Source organism: Trachemys scripta, chromosome 16 (genome assembly GCF_013100865.1).
Source record: "Trachemys scripta elegans isolate TJP31775 chromosome 16, CAS_Tse_1.0, whole genome shotgun sequence".
In the NCBI taxonomy this organism is placed as follows: domain Eukaryota; kingdom Metazoa; phylum Chordata; order Testudines; family Emydidae; genus Trachemys; species Trachemys scripta.
Window position 1 is genome coordinate 15,927,837 of NC_048313.1, and position 21,415 is coordinate 15,949,251.

A 21,415-nucleotide genomic window follows, 5' to 3' on the forward strand; every position below is an offset into this window, starting at 1 on the left:
TGTGCTCTGTCCAGTAGGCCACTGCAGCTCCTTTTTAATGACCTAGTGTGATGACAGGGGGCATTGTGCTGCTGGCTGGCATGGGGGAGCCAGTGGAATTGGATTTTCAGAAGGCTTTGGACAGAGTTTCACCTCACTGATCATTGTCCAAACTCCCGACGTCTGGGTTAGGAAAGAAGGGGCCGGGGCTGCTCATTGAAGTCCGTGGGAGTTCGGGCAGATCAGTCGAATAAGGTCCTCAGGCTCTGGAAGCTGCATCGGAATCATTGGGGTTAGCAATGCAGCTTCCTGTGTGACAAGTAGATTGCAGGAGTCAGGCCTGGCTGGGCTAAGACTTCTTTTTCCATCTTTAGTGTCTCGGATTCTGTGGTGTGCAAAGTAACCAACACAAATACGGTCGCTATCAAGGGCCAGCTACTCTGCATAGTACCAGTGTGAGGGCCTCGCTCAACTGATCAGTAAATGCCAGAGCGCCAGACCCATATGACCCATCGTGCAAAAGCTTCCTCAAAATCCATCTCCACCGCTCCATGGAATCCTAACTGTTCAAGTGGGAAAAGGACTTCCCACTTAGCCTGTCCTGTCTCCCAGGGTTCCCAAGCTGTTGAACCCAGCGTTAACATTGATTTGTTCGAGTGCCCTAAGGAAACAGACTAATTCACCATCCTGGAAGGTCGCGGAGCTATTTTTTTCCTCCTCTTCTGTTGATAATGTCAAACGAGACACCCATGAAACGTGATCTCCTGCTTCTCGATTAGAATCAGCCCCAGATGAGCTCCCCCTACCCCTCCCTGGAAGGATCAGAGGGTTGGGATTGCACCTTCTAGGATGGGGATGTTTATACTAAACCAGCCTCACTGGAGCTTTGGTGAGAACTGGCAGGGATTAGGTGGCCAAGGCTCCAGGTTATAAAAGCCTTGGGTCTTTTATTACCTGTCTCGCAAGGAAGGGGAGCAAACGCAAACGCACACGCACACCCCTGTGCCCACTGCACCATGTATTACGATTGTCTCTGTACAGCTCCTTGTGATCGTAAGTACCTGGCTTGCTTTGCAGGGAATCTTTGCATTAAGGGTCCATCGAACAGGCCGACTGTATGAGAGGCCTGTCACCTGTTTTCTCACTAGTTTTTGGTAGGGGCAGTTGCTGGCTGTTTCTTTGTCTTAGAAGGAAATTCACACCGGGTGCTGCACGGTAATCAGAGGAGTTGTGCCCAATGGCCGAGAGCTCCATTCTACATGTGGGCATGAAACCACTGAGCCAGGGGATTGGGAGTCAGGACTCCTGGGTTCCATTCCCAAGTCTGGGAGCTGTATTCCCCTCCCAGCACTTTGACTAGAACTCCCCATAGGTCCCAACACCAGTCCTGTGCTCAGTCCACTAGCCCCGGCTACCTCTTGGCAACTCCCTTGAAATATACAGGAGGGATTTGGACACCTTTGCTGAATTGCCTTCCTCAGACTTTTCATGCCACCTTTTCTTCTCCTTTTCCAAAATTCAGAAGGTGCCATGAGACCCAGTGACTCCGTCTCCGAGTCCAGCCCGGGCTCGACGGCCACACAGTCTGGGGTGCCAACACAGGTGGTGCAGCAAGTCCAGGCCACACAGCAGGTAGGTGGGCAAGCAGGCGATCTTCCTGGGGGACAGCTGGGTACTGTTAGACTTGTTGCAGGGGGAATAAATCAGACTAGAATTGGGCTCCTTGGATTTGTTTGTTGCTTCTGGGCCTGGTGAACATGAAATCATTTCAGCTTTAGTAGTCTAGGGCAGGCTGTATGTCTGGATTCTGTTCCCAGCTTGGCGGCGGGAAGCAGAAGCTAGTGGTTAGAGCAGGGGGCGGGGAGTCAGGACTCCTAGGTTCTATTCCCAGCTCTGGAAGGGGAATGTGTCTCCAAGTTACAGGGTAGGAAGGACCAGAAATCAGGACTCCTGGGTTCTGTTCCCAGCTCTGTCACTAAGTTACTGTATGAATTTGGGCAGGTCACTCCCCGCTCTGCGCCCTAGGACCAATCTGGGATGATGATACTTCATCCCCTTTGTGAAGTGTGTTGACGCCCTCTGCTGCCAGGTGCTTTATTAAATGCTGGGGCCTGATGCTAACTGGAGAATGTCTGGGGACCGCTGCTGTAATCACTCCTGTTTCCTCCATTCACCTTGAACTCTGGGTGTTTTGTTTGACAGAGGCTGTTGGTTCAAGCCAGTGTGCAGGCTAAGCCACCTTCGGTATCCCCCCTCCAGCTAACAGGTGTTCAAGTGCCCCAGCAGGTAAGCGATGGTTCAGAAAGCCCCGTGCCCTGTGCTCTTCCACGCTTCTCCCCTGTAACTCCTCCCTGTGCTTGGCAACCTTGCAACTCACAGCGTCTCTGTGTTAAACTGCCCCCAGAACATAGTTGTAGGCACAGCTCCCTCACTGCACATTGAGTTCATTCACATACCTACAATTAGCAACCTGAGGAGCTGATCCTCCTTTCCCTTCGACCAGCGCAAAGCAGGAGTAACTCCTCGGAAACGACCGCTGTAAAAGCCCGAGGAAAATCAGGCTGCATGAGGGGCACCCGAGCATGGTGACCCGGGGAAATAACAGTGCTTCTGCGACTTGCCGTGTTAGCGGATAAGAGATTAGAAGTTAGAGGTGGGTAAGAATCATTCAGATCAGTTAATCCAACTGGTGCTGGGGAAGCTTATTGTTTAGCCAGATTGGGGTCCAGATTTAGTGGTGCCTTAAATGGGGTTGCGGGTTGGGTGCAACACTGGTCAGAGGAATGGATGGAAGTGGGTTGGATCCAGGCCTCGTTGACATCAGTGCAGGGGAGCTGGAACAATTTGTATAGTGGTTCAACGGCTCTAAGCATCCCCAGACTGTAAACCCTGTATATGATGGAAACGGCTTAAAGCCGGGGAGTGTGGGAGCACCCCCAGCACCAGTGTGTTAGTGGCTAAAGGTGGATTGGCTTACATGGGAGCAGGATTTTACTTAGCTGGTGTAAGGGGCATGAGACAGGAAAAGCAAATCACAGGAGGGTGGAAGATAAAAGAGGCCCTGCCAACTCATTTATTTCCCCTACCTGTTACTTGCTTTTCCTGCTACTTCCCCAGGCCTTCTGCCCCCTTGATGTGTAATTGATGTGCGTTTTGCATCTCCCTGCTGTGTAATTGTCATGCGTTTTGCACAGCACCCTCTGTTGTTCCTACATATCTCAGGGCCTCACAGCTGCTGGGTGAGTTCTGCCTCCTTTGCACTAATCTGACTCCGCCACTGGTGTGTGTAATTGACATATGTTTTGCATGACCACTGAATGCCAGAGAGGTCTATAGCACCTACACCCCATTCTCCACTCACTTTACACCCCGCGTAACTGACACCATTATTTATGGCCACGTCGGATTCTGGATCAGAGGCCATCAGAACTGCCCCGTCTTATTCCAGGTTTGAATGTAGCCCTAGGACTTAAGTGGTAACTGGACCCATTAGGCTCAATTAATCCCTGGTCATATAGGGCCAGATCCAACTCTCATTGACAGCAATAGGAGTCTTTTCACCTACTTTAATGGGAATTTAATCAGATCCTTTATGTAATGCTTGGGTTACCTGATCCCAACATTGTTCTCAGGGAAACGCGCAGCAGCAAAGATGGCTCGTAATTGGAATTGTGGCGTAGGCATCGGAAGACGCAGAGGCTCTTCCTGCAGTGCCGGCAAACGGGGAGCGGGGTTGTTTGGCCTGTGGAATGGACCTTCTAAAAACAGTGACCGTGTCTTAAGAAAGAAGGGTGGTCATGTGATTAAAGCACAGAATCAATCACACACATGTCAGGAGATCTGGGTTCCATTTCCGGTTCACCCACTGTCTGTCTGCCTGGTGGACTTTGAGGGCATGCAAGACTCCTCAATTCTGGGAAAGGAGTGGTGAGTGGTCAGAGCAGGGGGCTGGGAGTCAGGACTCCTGGATTCTTGGCCTGACTGTCTCTGTGACTGAACCAGTCACATACTCTCCCTACCACTTAGTTTCCCAATCTGCAAATCAGGGATAATTCTTACCTGCTTCTCCTGGGGCAGGCAGTATGAGTCAGAATAGCATGGGGGATGCGCTCTGCCAGAAGGTGCTATCTTGGTAAAGCATTACATTTGTAATGAAGATGCAGCTGTAGGCTTATAGACAGGCATCCGGAGACTGCAAGCATGTTTGTGAGTTTCTATCATTCATCTAGCACAGCTGACGGGCCACTAATCATTATCTAAACAGTGGTTTCCTCTACGTCTGGGACAGACTGGAGCATGCCCAGCACAAGGGAGTCTCACTTCTGTGCAAACTCTGATCCGCTCTGCCCAGGGCCGGCTCCAGGCACCAGCTTCTCAAGCAGGTGCTTGGGGCGGCCACTCCGGAGAGGAGCGGCAGGTCCAGGTATTCGGTGGCAATTCTGAGGACGGTCCCTCATTCCGCCTGGGAGTGAAGGACCTCCCGCCGAATTGCTGCCGCAGATCGCGATCGCGGCTTTTTTTTAGATCGCGATCGCGGCTTTTTTTAGATCGCGATCGTGGCTTTTTTTTTTGTTTTATTTTGGCTGCTTGGGGCGACCAAAACCCTGGAGCCGGCCCTGGCTCTGCCTCTGGCTTTTCCTTTCCATGTTAGAAAACACTGCCAGGCAAGAAGTTGTCTTGCCTTGAATTCATCAGTGATTGAAACTCGTGGATTTGACAGCTACACACAAGCAGAGGGGTCGCAGACACTGAACTAGGCAAGATTAAGGAGAGGAAGCAACATTCCCATATTTCCAGTCCATGGTTGGTTTGGCAGCTTCCTTTCTCTACATGAAATAAATAAAATATATCCCAAAGCAGTTCACAGACTACACACAGTAGCACTGAAATGCAGCTGCCTCTGGGCGTTAGCTCACAACCAGATGGTGCAGTGGGAAACTTTGGCCAAGGACAGAGTTAAACGCTCTCCCTTAGAAAAGAAACACACCATGAAATCTTTCCTATCCCACCACCTCTGTTTAAAAGCTGTTGTCTAAAAGCCCCTGAAGGATTAACATGTAAACGACCCCTGAATTTGGGTTGCTGAGATATTTCTAATCTGATGTTTAGACCCCAAATCTGTCGTCTCTGCTGATCTCGAGGAAAGCGACTCCTGTGTGATGATTCTTCACACCGAAACCTGCCAGGTTAATGGGGGGAGCATTTGCTGAATGGTGGACATGGCTGGAGATGGCTACAGTGCTTTGAAGGACGGGCGTAGGATGAGGAAGCTGCAGCTAGCACATCACATGGAGATTCATAGAATCATGGAAATGTGCAGCTAGAAGGGACCTCGAGAGGTCCTCTAGTCCAGCCCCCCGCACTGAGGCAGGACCAAGTCAACCCAGACCATCCCTGACAGTGGTTTGTCCAACCTGTTCTTAAAAACCTCCAATGAGGGGGATTCCCCAACCTCCCTTGGAAGCCTGTTCCAGAGCTTGACTCTCCTTCTCGCTAGAAAGCTTTTCCTAATATCTAACCGAAATCCTTGCTGCAGATTAAGCCGATTCCTTCTTGCCCTACCTTCAGTGGATGTGGAGAACTACTTACCATTGTCCTCTTTGAAACAGCCCTTAGCATATTTGAAGACTGTTCTCAGGTTTCCCGCCTGCTTCTCTCCAGACTAAACATGCCCAGGGTTTTTAATCTTTCCTCTTAGGTCAGATTTTCTAAACCTTCTGTCATTTTTGTTGCTCTCCTGTGGACTCGCTCCAGTTTGTTCACATCCTTCTTAAAGCGTGGCACCCTGGAGAGGGGACTCCAGCTGTGACCTCACCCGTGCCAAGTAGAGCCGGACAATTACCTCCAATATCTTACATGCCACACTCCTGCGAATACACCCCAGAATGATACTACCCTTTTTCGCAACTCCATCACATCGTTGGCTCCTATTAAACTGATAGGAACAAATCGTAGATAATGTTTTCACCCCTATTTCATTTGTGATCCATTCTAACCCCCTGCTCCTTTTCACAGTGCTACCCTCGGGCCAGTTATTGCCCATTTTGTAGTTGTGCATTTGAGTTTTCCTTCTTAAGCCTGGTAGTTGGCACTTGTCTTTACTGAATTTCATCATGTTGATTTCAGATCAGTTCTCCAATTTTTCAAAGTGGTTTTGAATTCTAATCCTGTCCTCCAAAGTGTTTGCAACCCCTCCCAGGTTGGTGTCATGTTCAGATTTTATAACTATTCTCTCCATTCCATTATCCGAGTGTGACGAACTGGGACTGTTCTTGCTGGGGTGTGGGAATGCTGACAGGGGAGTGTGACTAGGATGGTCTGCATCGGGGGATGGGAGTCGGCCCGAGGGAACATACCTGAGCTTGTAACATGAGAACCCAGAGGGGTTGGAAGTCAGGTGACTCCGGGGCCCGGGAAACTGAAAAAAGGCTGTGGGAGGGGTGGCTGAAGGCAGAGTGCTGGAAGGAGGCTGGAGAGATGGCTGGGAGGCAGAGATGGCTCTGACCCCCCAAGGGGAGTGGGCTGGGATGCCTGGGACCCCAAGCTGGACCTAACTGAGGGGGGCCCTGTTGTCTGTGCCTGCAAGACCTGTCTTGGACTGTATTCCTGTCATCCAAATAAACCTTCTGCTTTACTGGCTGGCTGAGAGTCATGGTGAATCACAGGAAGCCGGGGGTGCAGGGCCCTGAGTCCCCCAATACTCCGTGACACCGAGTCATTAATGAAAACACCGAATGGCGCCTGTTTCAGGACAGACCCCTGCAGGACCCTAGTAGATACGTTCCCCCGTTTTGACATCGAACTCTTGATAATTACCGAGGATGGTCTTCAAACCCGTTCTGCACCTATTTTACAGTAATTTCATCTAGACCACATTTCCTTAGCTTTCTTATGAGAATGTTACTTGGGACTTTCAAAAGCCTGCCTGAAATCATCTCCGAAGCAGAAGAAGCTACAGACGACCTCTGTGCTTCACAGCTCCTGCTGGGTTCCTATTTCCTATTAGATCCCTGACAAGGTTCTGATGTTGATCTACAGTGACCTTAATGAGTCAGACCTCCTCCATCACAAAGCCTTCTCAATAGCAAGATGTCAGGGTGAGTCAGCGCTCGCCACTTTTGGGTGAGCTTCATGACTTGCCTCTTTCTCAGACTGTCACTCAAATGATCGGAGCAGTAGAAAATCCAGATAGATCAGAACCCTACAGCCAACAGCTCATCTAAAGATTTGGACGGAGTCTTGGCTGTCCGATCTGGACAGATCTTACTGGAATTTGTCATCGGTGTGTAGTGCCTAAAACCTCAGTGATGGGCTCTTCAGACATGCCAGTTGAGGTCCATCTGTTCGGACTAGCGTGATGGACACTGTAGTAGGAAGAAAGCCTGAGACACAAGCCCTTGTATTAGAGGCTTAACTTCATATATTCACTAATGTTTTATCCAGTCGGATTTTAAAGTCCCAAGTGTTGGAGCTCCCACCCCTCCCTTTGGAGAGGCTCTTCCCCAGCCAGATCTCCAAGCCAAGATGCTGTCCCAGACGTTTCCCCATTATTCCTAGTTGGGCCAGCTTTCATGCCTTCTTCACAGTGCCCTGGGTTAACCTTTGGCCGTTTCGGCTAATGTTCTCCTTAGGAATGACCTGAAAAGCCTTTTCCTGGGTAATGCAGCTGCCTTGACAGTGCAGTGCTAGAGGAACTGCGGAGAACCTAAAACCACATCTCAGCTTGTCTGCGTGCCAGGCAGGTGAAGAAACCGCCTATCAACCGGCTGCAAAGATTTTCTGCGTGCTGGCATCTCCTGGAAGTGGGATCAAGGAGAAGAGAATGGGACTCAAATGGTGCATCACGCCTCCAGTTTTTGGCGGGCTGCAGTTGCATTTGGAAAGAGAAATAAAACGTCCTCGGCCAGTGTGGTGTTAGTCTGCGTGATGGAAGGCAGCCGTTCCTCAGAGCTACAAAAAGGGAACGCTACAGAATTTGCCCCATTGCATATTATTTTCACTGACTCAAAGAAAGTAGAGATGGAAAAGCCCTTGTATTCTCTACCCCATTTCCCAGCCAGTGTATTTCTCTCTTTGCTTTGTTTGTCTAGTGTTTAAAGTCCCCAAGTGATGGCACGCCCCCTGCCTAGGGACACAAGTGGGCAGCCTGTTTGATGTTGGCCATACACAAGCAGATGAAGGTTTCTGCTGCCCAGGGAGCCAAAGAGGTCATTTTGATTTAGTCACGGTTCTGTGCGGGAGTTAGTCCAGATAAATAGCGAACATGCCGAATGGAAATTGACTGTACTTGTGAGTACTGTTCCGAATGACACTCTGGCTCGGGCTGTACTGGTGAGTATTGTTACCCAAAGCCAATACAGCTTCACTTACACTCTGGACTAGCGCCGGCTGCCCAGCTCGGGCGGTTCTCTGGACCAGCGCCGGCCACGATCTGCTCTGCTCCCCAGCGGCCAATAGAACTTGGCATTCCTCTGACTGCAAGGTGGTCATTAACCAGGACTTCTTTTGTATCCTCCCTTTGCAGCGGCTGGTGGTGCAGAGTACTTCCCAGGCTAGCAAAGGAAGCCAAGTCTCGGTGGCCGTGCACAGTGTTCAGCAGCAGGTCCATTCTCCACCGGAGGTGGGTGGTGGGATGTTGGTTCCTCCCTAGCCTGGGGAAAGCATGACCAGGCCCCCAGACAGCCACAAAGTGGGAAGATTTGTTTGCATTGCTCTCTGTCACTCATTATTTACCCCACCCCTTCAGTTCACCACCAGCATCCTTGTCTCATCGCTGCAGCATTTCACCTTCACAGCAAGACATCAGCCTCTTCCTGGGGAAAGATTCAGCCACCCCACTGGCAAGTGTTTAGCTCTGGGTTTATGTTTTGGCCCCAGATCTGGCCCAGAGTTTGACACCAGGGTTTCTTTTGGCCCCAGATCCTATCCAGACCTCAAGCCGGAGCAGGGGCATGTTCAAGGGATATTTGTTTGATGGTTTAGTGATCCCCATTGCGCCCTGAGTAACTGGCAGGTCTGGAAAGCTGCTCTCCATGGTCACTCACAGTCGCACGGCATTGATCATTCGGGCTGAAGTGTTCATTTACAAGGGAGGGGGCTCAGTGCAGGGGGAACCGTCCTCTGTTTGACAGCTCTGGCTAGATGAGCTAATGGCCCCCAGGGATCTAGACTGATCTCGGTTTTGACACAGGAAGGGGATTGGTGCGGGGTGCAAGAGGCACAGAGGGAGGGGATCAAGCCACCATAATTTGTGTGTGTCCTTGGCATAGACTCACCATCCTGGAGCACCTCCTCGTGGCAAGATCTGGCATTGCAGCTCCTCCGGCGGTCAGGGGTCTGTGCAGTGACTTGGCCCTCTGGCTAGCTCACGCTGAGCGCCCCAGCCCTTCTGGGGCAACCAAGGCCCAGCTCAAAGGAATGAAAACTTCCCCCCTTCCCAGGCTCCACCCCCCCAGAGTCTTTGTCGCTCTGTGACAGTACTGCCCCCTGTGCCTTCTCCTGCCCAGCCGCTTCTTCCCTCAGGCCGGTTTACGAATCTTTGGCTGCCCTCTCCCTTCAGGGATGGCCCCAGAGCACAAGCTGCTCCCTTCAGATCCCTTTGTAGGTCCATTCCCAGAGAGCAGAAATCCCCAACTTCCTGTCTCCTGGGTCTCCTCCTGTTGGCCCTGCAGTCCTTCCTTTATAGGGCCCATCCGGGCTGCTTCTCCCCATTGCCCTCCAGATGTCCCAGAAGAGGCTAATTGGGCTGTCAGGCGTCCTGTAACCCTGTCACGGCCAGCGAGGGGTATACACAATCCTCATAACCTAAAGGGACATTGGCCCAGATCTTCCAAACAGTGCAGGCACTTCACCCCCATTGAAATCAGTCGGAGTGCGGCTCCTACATAGCTTTGAGGGTCTGGGCCATTGTCATGCTCCCCGCCTGACCCTGCGCTGTGTGGAGCTGTCTGGTTGAACTCAGTGGGACCCTTGTGGGGAATGAGGGCTGCAGGGTCAGACCCTCGGGCTCTGCTTTGGGCACATTTTAGTGCAGGCCAGAATGTCGTAATGACATGTATAAATGATTCATTGTAGAGCTGTTTAATAAATGGAAGTACCTTCCCCTGCTGTATTTGCACAACTCCCCTCCCACCCCCAGCCTTGGGGGGGTTTGTGACCAGAAAGGGCAGCTGACAAAACAGAGTCTGCTTTCACTCGTTGTGCTGAGCGAAATAATGAAAGTAAAGTAGGACTCCTGGTTTCTGTTCTCAGCCCTGGAAGGGGAGTGGGGTGCAGTGATCAGAGCAGGGGGTGGGGAGCCAGGACTCCTGGTTTCTGGTCTCAGCCCTGGGAGGGAGTGGGGTGTAGTGGAGCGGGGAATGAGGTATATTTCTATTCTGTACAGTTTCTACCATAGCTCTAACCTCTCAGCCCCTTGCGCTCTCATTGGCTGCTGACCAGCAGCTGTAAGTGACACCTTCACCCCACTCACTCCCCTAAGGGGCTGGCCCCAAGGGTGGTTAGGAGCTGAAGGACGTTTGAGGATCTGGGCTCTGCTCCCTAGCGGCTCTGACTAGCCCTGTTCTCCTCCCGCTAATGCAGAGTCCAGTGAAATCAGAGGGTCGCCCTTCATTTTTTGGGGCGGGGGTAGGGAGGGATCAAGATGTTTCTTATTCTGCTTCTGCTCCTGGCTTCAGTCTAAAGTAATTCATTAGCGAGGGACTTTGGTCTAGATCCTCCCAGGTCTTTAGGTGCCTAACGCCCATTGATTCCGTGGGAATTAGGCTCCTAAGCACCTTGGAGGAGCGGGGACTGTTAGGGTTCTTCACTGACCTTGTGCATGAGTCAAGTGACGTCACTTCCACCAGGATCCTATTTTACATCAGGGCCAAACCTAGGGCTCCCTGGAAGGCCCCAGATATGTCAAGGACTCTGAGTCCCGGCAGATGAAAGGTTGGTCCTGGAATCTTTTATGAAGAGTCAAAATGTTATGAAATTCTTCCCAGTGTTAATAACTCCGAGAAGGACCTTTGGCAGTACGTGATCTTTTAGCTTGGCAATGTCTCTTTTCCCCATCGTGGTTTTTACACACTGTAGATGTGCAGGAAACTTGGAAGGAAGAGCTTGCTAACAGAACTTGGCAAGGGGTGAGCTCCCCCCATGAAGGGAATGATTGGATGGTGTCACATGATGGAAGCAGACCCAGTCCTGCTGGCCTGGGACACATGAAGGGAGCAGGAGTTCAGGCCAGGAGCAGGGAGGCTGCGGTACAGTTGTGCTAAAGGAGGCAAAGACCTACTTTGGAAACCACAGTTGGGAGCAAATTATCGAGTGTGAACTGAGCACTTAGCACTGCAGGACACTAGAATAGCTAACTCAGGCCCAGCCAAAGGAGTGCTGCCTAGTGGATAGCGCTCTGGACTGGACTCCAGAGACATGGGTTCTGTTCCCAGCTCTGTCACTGGCCTGCTGGGTGACCTTGGGCAAGTCACGTCATCGCTCTGTGCCTCAGTTTCCCCCACCAGTAAAATAGGGACATGCTATTCACCTCCTTTATAAAGTGCTTTGAGATCTACTGATGTAAAGCACTAGATAAGAGCTAGGAATTATTATTATTACTTTTTAAAGCTAGGCAAAAATCAGGCAAGAACGCTCTTGGCGATGCAGAGGACGACAATAATATAGAAAGGAAACACTCTTGGTTACACATTCTGAATTAACTTGTGTAACTCTCTGCCACTGGATGTTATTGGGACCAAGAATGTAACTGGATTCACAAAAGGGTGGGGCATTTACATGAATAACAGGAACAATTACATTAGATTGAATAACGAATGGCAAAGCGGTTAGGAGCAAACCCTGCCTGAGAGGTGGTAGCAAGAAACTTCCTCTTTGAAGCAGCTGTGACTGGTTGCTATGGAAGTTGGGATAGTGGATCCAGTCTAGCAATTCCTATATTCCTCACATTGTCTCCCCAGAGGTCGGGGGGGGGGAAGGGTGACATTACAGTACTGTGCTCTTGTCTACCCACTTCCTGTGTTGCTGTCACTTCCTGTTGTTCCTGTCTTAACCTGCATGCTTCTCATCTGTTCCACAAAGCACCATCCAGATCTGGCAGCTAGCGAAGTCACCCCTCAGAACAGCACACGGCTGTGGGTGGTGGGCTTGGCAGAGCCAGGAGCTCCCAGGAGGGATCTGAAACAGGAAGGAGGGGGTATGTGTTACGGAAACACAATCTGTGTTACTCCTTCCCACTAAGCAGCTGATAAAACACCTCCTCCTTGTTTTTCCAGCACTCCCCTGTCCAGAGCAACAGCTCCACCGCCAAACCAGGACAAGTGCAGCAGCTTCAGGTGCATGGAGTCCAGCAAGTGCCCGTCTCGCAAGAGGTGCTGTATGGTTGCAGATCCCAAAGTAGCCCCCCGGGGGGTCACCTGAGCCCTCTCTGGTGGTGAAAGAAAAGCCACCCCACCTGGGGCTGATGGTAGTAAATGCTCTCAAGAGCTTGGCTTTGGAGCTCCATTGGGTGTGATCGTGGATCGCGGATCTGAGAAAAGTGTCCCCACCACAACAGCTACCAAATACAATTTTAGTATCTTCCCCCCAATAGCGACTCACAGCTGTTGATGTTTCAAAGAGGCAGCAGCTCAGACCGTCTCTGCTACTTAGAAACAAACATGAACCTTGCAAAGTTTTGTTATTGCTGGGCAGATACAGTCCGGGCAACATCAGAGTGATGTGGCCACTCACTGGCCCCAGCCTGGGTGCCCAAGCCCTGCCCTGTGGGGCGAGAGGGGGAGTTCAATCTCCGGGGTCTGTTCCATCCTTGGCTGCCCTCACTTCTAGCGGCACCTGTTTGAGTTAGATGAGGACACCTGGGGGTATAATTGGTGGTGACTTGAAAACTGATCAATGGAAATACTTTCTCCCACAACACGGAATCAGACTGTGGAACTCCCTGCCACAGGAAGTCATTGAGGCTAAGAACTTAACGAGATTCAAAAAGGGACTGGCCACTCCGATGGATAACAGGAATACCCAGGATTGTTATAATTAATGACAACCATTTTGGAAGAGATGTTACATTTCCTGCCTCAGGGTTTAAGTCAATCTCTGCCTATTAGGGCCTGTCTACACTGCAGACGGGAGGCGTGATTGCAGCATGTGTAGACAAACCCCAGCGAGCGAGATCAAAATAACAGTAGCAGTGAAGCCACAGCACCACTGGCAAGGGCCATTTGAACATGTAGCCAGGGTCCTGGGGAGGCGGAACTAGCCCACGTCACTGCCCATCCTGCCACAGCTTCGCTGCTAGTGGGACCTGAGCTAGCCTGATCGAAGCTAGCCTGAGCCCGTCTACACACGCTCCAACCCCACCCCTCCCGACTGCAATGCAGACAGACTCTTAGAGACCAGCCTGAGAGAGAATGTGGAGCAGATTGTCCAACATCTGCTTCTGGAGGGTTCTTACGCCTCCCTCAGACACATCTGGTGCTGGCCTCTCTCTCAGGCAGGACGCTGGGCTGCTTGGCTCCAGCCTGGCCATTCCTGTAGCCTAGCTCACTCCACCCAGGAGCCACCAAGCAGCCGTCCGATAGGAGCAGCTGTTGGTTACTACCAGCTTGGGCTGGGCTATAAGTGACCCAGTGAGCAAGTGCCATCAAAGCCAAGACGGCCTTTCTGGGTCTGTCCATTGCCTTGCGCTAACAGACCCCTTTGTTGGTAGCCTTAACACTGAGGCCGAGGAGAATAGCCAGACAAATGGAGCTCCCCTCTCACCCCCGAGATCGCTCTGATGCAGGGCGGTGTGCGTGCTTCACGGCACGTGCCCTGCCTGGTTGTGATCTCGGAGTAACCAGCCTTGGACTCTCTGGGGCCTTGAGGCGGTACCTTTCACCAGCACGGCCCTCACTCGGGGAGGTTGTTGATGGCCTGTTTGTTTGCCTCCACAGCGCTCAGTCGTGCAGACCACCCCCCAGGCCCCGAAATCGGGCACAGTACAACAGCTGACGGTGCAAGGACTCCAGCAGGTTCACGTCACTCAAGAGGTAGAGCTTTCCAGTCACGTAGCGAGCCGCCTGGGGGCTGTGCCCTTCGGCTAGTTCTGAGGCAGACATCCTCTGCCCTCGGCCGTGGCGCTCCTCAGCTAGACCGACAGTCGTCTCTTTGCAGAGTAGCTGATCCCAGCCTGGGCAGAGAATTCAAGGTCAGAAGGGACCATTAGATCATCTGGGCTGACCTCCCCTGGAGGAACATCTCACCACATCAATCCCCGGCCACTGCAGGGGCACCTCGCTCCCTCCTGTTCTCTGCCACTGGCACGCACTCTCCGAGGGCTGAACCGCCCGGTCTGACCAAAGTCACTGGGCTCAATAGGGGGGTAGCTGAGTGGCCTGTGACAACTGGATGATGTCATAGAAATAACCCAGGCCAGGGAATTTCAACCAGTTACCCCGGTACTGAGCGCACTTCCTTGTTCACTGGCCACACTTTCCGAGAGGGAAGAGACCTGATAGGTCCACTCCAAGCCATTCCCTTGGCAGACCATGCCCCATTGGTCCCTGTTCATCCAGGCCGTTTTCCATTCTCTGAGCAAGGGAGCTTCCAGTCTGTGCTTGGGGTTGACCTTTCATCCCAGCCCTTGTATTGGGGGGTAGACCCAGGGAGGGCACGAAGGGACAGAGTTGGCATAAGAACCAGTGGGGACAAACTGGCCAGGAATAGATTGAGGCTGGCTATGAGAAGCAGGTTTCTGCCCCTCACAGGAGGGAGAGTCTGGGACAGCCTCCAACAGGAGCAGTGGGGACAACAACCTGACTCCTCTGAAGATGGAGTTTGTTCAGGGTGTGAATGGGATGAGGTGACAGGGGGGCCTGTGACAGCAGGGGGCTGGACATGATGACTGGTCCCTGCCAGTCCTGTGTTCCCATTACCCTTCACATCCCTTAAAGAGTTGCTCTTCCCCCCCATGTTTATCCCCGCCCCATAGACCTGGCGCTGGGACGAAGGAAGCTCTGGAAACGCTGAAATCCCGCACCCAGGCTTTGGTGCCACACGTTTGGTTTTGAGCTGCCCTAGGGCCAAATCCAGCTCCCGGAATTTTACTTAGATTCCTGCCTCTGTATAGCCAGCATGGACTAACTGATCTCATTCGCCCCCCTGCGGGGGGAACCTGCTCGCAACGCTGCACAGAGCCGGTGCTGCAAAAGTTAACAGTCTGATCTTCAAACTACAGGGTCGTAAGATGGCAAGCTCCTCAAACCCATCTCTGGCTAGCAGCCATCTTGTGGGCTTCTCCTTCCTCCCCCAAGTAACCAGTATGTGGTCTTGGGGTTAGAGCTGGGGACTGTGATTTGGGACAGCTGGGTTCTGTTCCCAGATCACCCACTGGGTCAATTTAACCAAGGCCCTGATTCTCACAGGTATTTAGGTTCCTAACTTCCACTGAAATCTATGGGAATTAGCTGCCTCAGTACCTTTGAGAATACAGGCCCAAGTCACGTCACCTCCAGTGCCTCTCTTGTCCCATCTGTATAATGGGAATAATTCTCCTTCCCTGCTGTTATTCAGCATGGGAGATGCCATGTAAATGCAGAGTACAGTTGTGGTGTATTAAGTAGCGACTGGGTTTAACTCTGAGCAGGAGCTTCCCCCATGAGCAGGGAAGCAGTGGAACAGCTCATGGGCGCAATGCCAGCTCTGATTTCCTCAGTGTTTCTGTTTATTGTTTAGAGCGCAGGCAGTGAGTTCCCTGGTCCGGCTAGGAACAGTGAGCAGCAGCAGCCGCGGGCAGTGCAGCATCCTCTCTCCTTAGAGTGTAGTAGCGGGACGCATCCGCTGGCCAGCTGCTGTCTAGCCAGCCAAGAGCACAGGCTCCACTATCTCCACTCGCTAGAATCCACTTCGGAGCAGTGGGTGGAACTGGTCCGAATGCTTCCTCAGCACCTCCTCCTCCCGCAGCAAAAGGTGGTGATTGAGCAGCTGCCGTTCCTCTCCTCTCATCACGCCAGTCCCGACCAGAGAGTCAAGATTCAGAGAGTCCCTCAGGTGCTAGTGTTTGGGACAGCAGCTACAGCTCTTAAAGTAGGTCCTGGAGAGGTTCCCCAGGGAGATCCAAGAATGGTTGCCTCTGCCCTCCCTGCTCCTTCCAGAGAGCAGAGCTGGAACCACCCAGCAGCCCCAGCCACGGACTACTTCCTTCTGCTGAAGCCAGTAGCATTGCACCGGGGATCCCCGCTTTGCCTTCATTCCTTACCCACCTAGGCCAGTCCCTGCCACGGGCACTGAAATTCTTGGACCTCTTGAAAGCAGATATTTGGTTTGTGTCTCGGATTTGAGTGAAATAGGAGCCCAGGAGCCGAGTTTTGGGGGAGGGAGGGAGGTGCCTGAATTCCATCCACAGAGACAAGGCTGGGACATGGGAGAACTGGCACCAATTCATTCCCGTTCACAAACAATTCTGCTTCAGTGCAGCAGATTTCACTGTAAAATACGAGTGAGTTAGAATACTGAGCTCTTCCCTTCAGAAACCCACGGGCAGGGCTACTTCTGGCCATTGTAAGTCCCATTGCATTAAACCCAATATCCTGCCAAACGCCAGGACGGGCAGTTCACATTCTGCTTCCCTGAAATCCTCCTTGTCATTTCAGTTGGATGCAGGATTCCTTTTCGCTTCCTACCATAAACTCTCATTCAGGGTTGCTAGGCAGCTGTCAGACAGCTGCTGCACCCCACCCCAGAGGGTGGGGCCCTTTAGTGGTGGGTATAAAATGACTGGGGATCCCTTGGTGATGGACGGGGTTGGAACAGTTTCAGAAATTGTAATAGTCTGAGTAGTAACGTCGCAGGATTTATAAAGTAAGGCGATTGCGTTGGCCAGTGTCACTGGAAACCTGTAAGAGTGTGTGTGTGTGTGCGCGCATGTGTGTGTGTGCGCGTGTGTGTGTGTGTGTGTGTGTGAGGGGGAAACAGTGACAAGATACAAGCAGGAGCTTCCGAAAATAGGAGCTTCGAACAGCTGACACAGCTCGTTATCTAGCAGGAACCCCAGCTTCCTGGAGGAAACATTCATTGCTCGTTAAGAGGCTGTGGGGGCTGTTGGGTAGATCAGGGGCCTGGGTGACAGGATTCCTGGGTTCGATCACTGACTCGCGGTGTAACGATTAGTATTTATTATTCGTATGACCATAGCGCCTAGGGTCAGGTCCCCACTGTTCGGAGCACCGTACAGTATTTATTAGGTGTATTATGGTAATGCCCTGGAGCCCCAGTCATGGACCAGGCCCTCAGTGCGCTGGGCACTGTACAAACACAGACCAAAAAAAGAGACAGTCCCTGCCCCAAAGAGCTTCCAGTCTACGTGTAATTTCCCCTCCAAGTCAGTATTTAATCACTATCACCCCTCTGTGCCTCAGTTTCCCCAGGGGGCAAGGGACGGGAATACTGGCCCACCCGTTGCTGGGGTTGTGATGCTCAGTGGGTGCAGAGGGCCTTGAGCCCCTCAGAGGAAGCATGTGAGAGCCGGGCAGGGGGACAGTCGTACCGAAGGACTCGGGCTGTTATGAATTTCTCTCCCCTGCCTCGTTCAGGTGCAGCAGCTGCAGCAGGTGCCCGTCCAGCATGTCTATCCCAACCAGGTGCAGTACGTGGAAGGAGGCGACGCCAGTTACACAGCGAGCACCATGTAAGTGACCCACGCCAAGCCACTGCAGCCCGGCTCATGGCGCGAGAGAGGCGAGCACCCTGTTCACTGCCCCCGTTTCCCAGGGATCTTCGGTGCTGGCCTCCCAAGATGTCAGTGGGGGCAGTTAAAGGGCAGCGGCCTCCCGGCTTTGTTCTTTCCAGGCCAGGCTCCGGCTCTCTCAGCTCTCACAGAGCCAGACTCCAAGGAACAGCTAGGCCTTGCAGCCCCGCGCCCGCCTTGACTAACTGCACCCAGTGGGGCTGTAGGCAGGCAGCAGGCATTGCCCTGCCATGACTTGTCCTGCCCTGCGAAAGCAGCCGGGCGGCCGCTCTGCTCCTGTTTATACTGATTCCCTTGTGAATCTGAGCCAGAAACAGTGGAAGAGGCGGCAGCTGGGGGCATACAACGGAGGGGCCCATTCTTGGCTCCAGGCTACCTCTCTCCCTGCAGCCGACTGGCTCTGGTTCCCCCTCCACACTCAGCCAACTGCCACCGGCATTCCTCTGCCCCCCAGCTGCCAGGCGTTCACCAAACCATCCTTTCACCAGCCACTCCAACGGCCCAGGCAACCCCCACCCTCTCCATCACTCACTTCCCCCAACACATACACCTCCTCTTCCCCATAGCTACCCAGGAACCTCCGTCACCCCCTACCTCCCGCCACCTGCTTCTGGCCAACAGACTCCCCCCTCCGCTTTCCACTCTCTCTTGCTCCCACTGATCTAGGGGGAGGAGGGGTCAGCTTGTCCTAGTCCTTGAGGGCTGTGGGGTGGAGAGAGAGAGAGAGAGAGAATCAGAGATGCAAACTTGGCAGCTAGAGTGCTGCAGGAAGTGGTGTCAACGTGGCACTAACAAGCGCTTGTCCACTGCTTTGCTGGATGAGTTCTGTGTCTCAGTTTCCCATCTGTAAAATGGGGTTAACTATACTGCCCTCCTTTGTAAAGCACTTTGAGATCCAGGTATGGAAACCACTGTATTATTATCATCATCTTTCTGGTGAAATGAAGAACTGAGGCCCTGGGCATATTAACCCTATCACCCCGGCCAAATTCCAGCCTGGATAATTGTTCTGCCTTGCTAAATTTACCCTGCACTTTGTTGGATACAAGGATTTCTCTTCATTTCCTGCCGTAGACTGTTGTGGTATTAATCAGATGCTGTGTTCCACCCCAGCGGTGGCTGCATTTCATTGGCGGATGAAAGGGGCTATATAAATGTGAAATGTCTGTTTGCACAGCGGCAGCGGCACCTGCTCCACAGCTCGGCTAAACCTCCCTCTTGTTTCAGACGTTCCAGCACTTACCCGTACACAGAGACCCCTCTCTATACACAGAACACAGGAGCTAATTACTATGAATCGCAAGCCACCCCGGCGCAGGTCACCACTCCTGCAACCTCCCAGACCGTGGCCAGCACTGGATCCGTCCCTATGTACGTCTCCGGAGGGCAGATCATAGCCAATCCAAGCGGAGGAGGCGGCGGAGGCGGCGGAGGAGGTGGTGGTGGCGGAACGGGAACCTATGTGATTCAGGGAGGATACATGTTAGGAAGCTCCAGTCAGTCTTACTCCCACACCACACGTGCCTCTCCAGCAACCGTAAGTCGCCAAGACATCCATGGGGCTGCTTCTCCTTTTCGGACCACATAACTGGAACCCCCCCTTTGGAATACATTCATCCTTCTCAGCTGTTTGCAAACGCGGAACCAGGCCTAAAGGATCGGGAGGCAGGGCCTGGCCGCGTGGGAATGGAGGTCAGCATGTATGGGCTAGACAATGGTCCTGGCCTGCCTTTCCGCCGGGTTTAGCTCGGATCCATCCCAACTCACTAGCTCTGTGCTATGTCCCAGAATGCAATTCTGCTAGTGGCTTCCCCACACACCCCTGCCCCACAGGGGCTGTTTAGTTACATCGTGGCACAGTTTTGCAAAGACTTTTTTAAAAATATTCTGATTTTATAAAATAAAACTTCATCAAAGCATAAAACCAAACCAGGACTTACCTATACGCCTAGAGGGCTGTGACTGAGGGAGGGCATGGGCTAGTGGTTAGAATCGGGACTGGGAGTCAGGGCTCCTGGGTTCTGTTGCCCCTGTGGAAGGAAATCCAGTGGATAAGGGAACCAGGAGTCCTCTGTTCTGCCTCAGTTTCCCCTCCCACCCACAGTCTGTTTAGATGGTAAGATTGTCCCTGCCTTGAAGAGTTTAGTCTTACCCGAGACACTGTAAACAAGGATCCAAGGTGAGCTGAGACCTTTTGGCGTTACTGTGGTAACAAGGAACGATAAACGTTTAAGGTCGGTGTAATGGTGCTGACTTGCCCGGCGAGGGATTGGGAAGTTTAATGAACTGCTGTTTGTAAAGAGCTTTGAGATCTTCGAATGAGACACGCTGTTGCTGGGCAAAGTGTAGGTAGGGTTATTGCTGGCTGGGAATTGTTCATCGGTGACAGCTCTGGAGTTTGAGAGGTATCATTAATATTTATTAGGTATATTACGGTAGCATATAGGGGCCCCTGTCGGGCTCCGGATCCCATTGTGCTGGGCACCGTACAAACACAGAACAGAAAGATGGCCCCTGTCCAAAGATCTTCCCGTCTAAGAGCTCTGGGAAGGACAGGTTGTACATGCGCCTTACCTCAGCTATTTGGAGCATCTGATATATTGACTCAAAGCACTTTGATTTTTTTTAAATCCTGTTTGCGTGTTTAAAGCAACAGAGCCAGATTTTGATGCAAATCGCACAAGTGAAATCTGGAATAACGCCACTGGAGGCGGATCTTGGATACTAGTGTAAAACCAGAGTAGGTCCTTCGGTGTAAAAGTGAGGTTACACTGGCTTCACACTGGTTTAACAGAGAATCCAACCCACAGTGTCTTCTTTACATAGTTCTGGGTCAAAGCCTGCACTCCTGACTCCAGTGGACTTGCTGTGGTATAGCTTATAGCAGAACTTGGCTTGGTTCGTTACTGTACTTCCATTATATCAAATATTTGCAATCAGTTGCGCATCGTAACAGGACATCCACATTTGGGCTCTTAATTTGGACACTGTCGTCTTAAATCTGGCAACGAATACTTTGTATAAATCAGTTCTGTCTGAACCCAAGACCAGCAGAAATCCAATGGAAACATTTAAAGCAACAAAACAAATAAACCACAGCATTTACTGCTCAAATATTGCAGCCTTGTGCTAGCATAGGAGAGCCAGAAAGTGAAACTGACTAGAAACAACTATGAAACTGACTAGTCTGTCTTCACTATCCAAGCCCACATCAGTTCAGAACCCTGAACTAGTGCAAAGAGGGAAAAGTTAATTAGATTTTTAAAATACTTTTGATATTCATCATGTCAGTTTTAATCCTTTCAAAGGGAGTCAAAAAAGGGTCAGTTTTAACCCTTCCAGGGCTGGAGGATGGTCTTGTCATTTAGACGCCTTGTTGGGAGTCAAGATTCTGAGGTTCTAGTCCCAACTCTGCCCCGACGCGCTGTGTGTGACTTTGGACAAGTCTGGAAATGGGGCTCACAACAGCAACCTGTGTCAGAGGTGGGGGAGCAGGGGGCTGGATTGTAAAACTTAGGGCCTGCAAAGTACTTTGGAATTCTTGGGTGGAAGGGGCTGGAGAAGTGTATAATACTTCTCACAATTAACACCCGGTTCTTACCTAGCAATTGTCGCCATAGAGCTCAAGGCGCTTTACAAAAGAAAGTCAGTATCATTATTCACATTTTACAGATGGGGAAACTGAGGCACAGAGCAGCAGGGACTTGCCCAAGA

The 21,415-nt window shown here is 51.8% G+C and overlaps 1 protein-coding gene across 3 annotated transcripts in view; it reads left to right on the plus strand.

Moving 5' to 3' along the window:
- The window catches only part of RFX1 (regulatory factor X1), a 51,785-nt gene that overhangs the window by 15,357 nt on the left and 15,013 nt on the right, over positions 1-21,415 (plus strand). Inside the window, exons 3-10 of one of the 3 annotated variants that reach the window (XM_034793146.1) lie at positions 1,502-1,611; positions 2,182-2,265; positions 8,504-8,599; positions 12,252-12,347; positions 13,911-14,006; positions 15,919-16,041; positions 17,547-17,641; positions 18,929-19,238. In XM_034793146.1, coding sequence (XP_034649037.1) covers positions 1,502-1,611; positions 2,182-2,265; positions 8,504-8,599; positions 12,252-12,347; positions 13,911-14,006; positions 15,919-16,041; positions 17,547-17,641; positions 18,929-19,238 — 1,010 coding nt within the window. The remainder of the gene's footprint in view (positions 1-1,501; positions 1,612-2,181; positions 2,266-8,503; positions 8,600-12,251; positions 12,348-13,910; positions 14,007-15,918; positions 16,042-17,546; positions 17,642-18,928; positions 19,239-21,415) is intronic. The other 2 variants (XM_034793144.1, XM_034793145.1) reach the window with 2 other exon arrangements.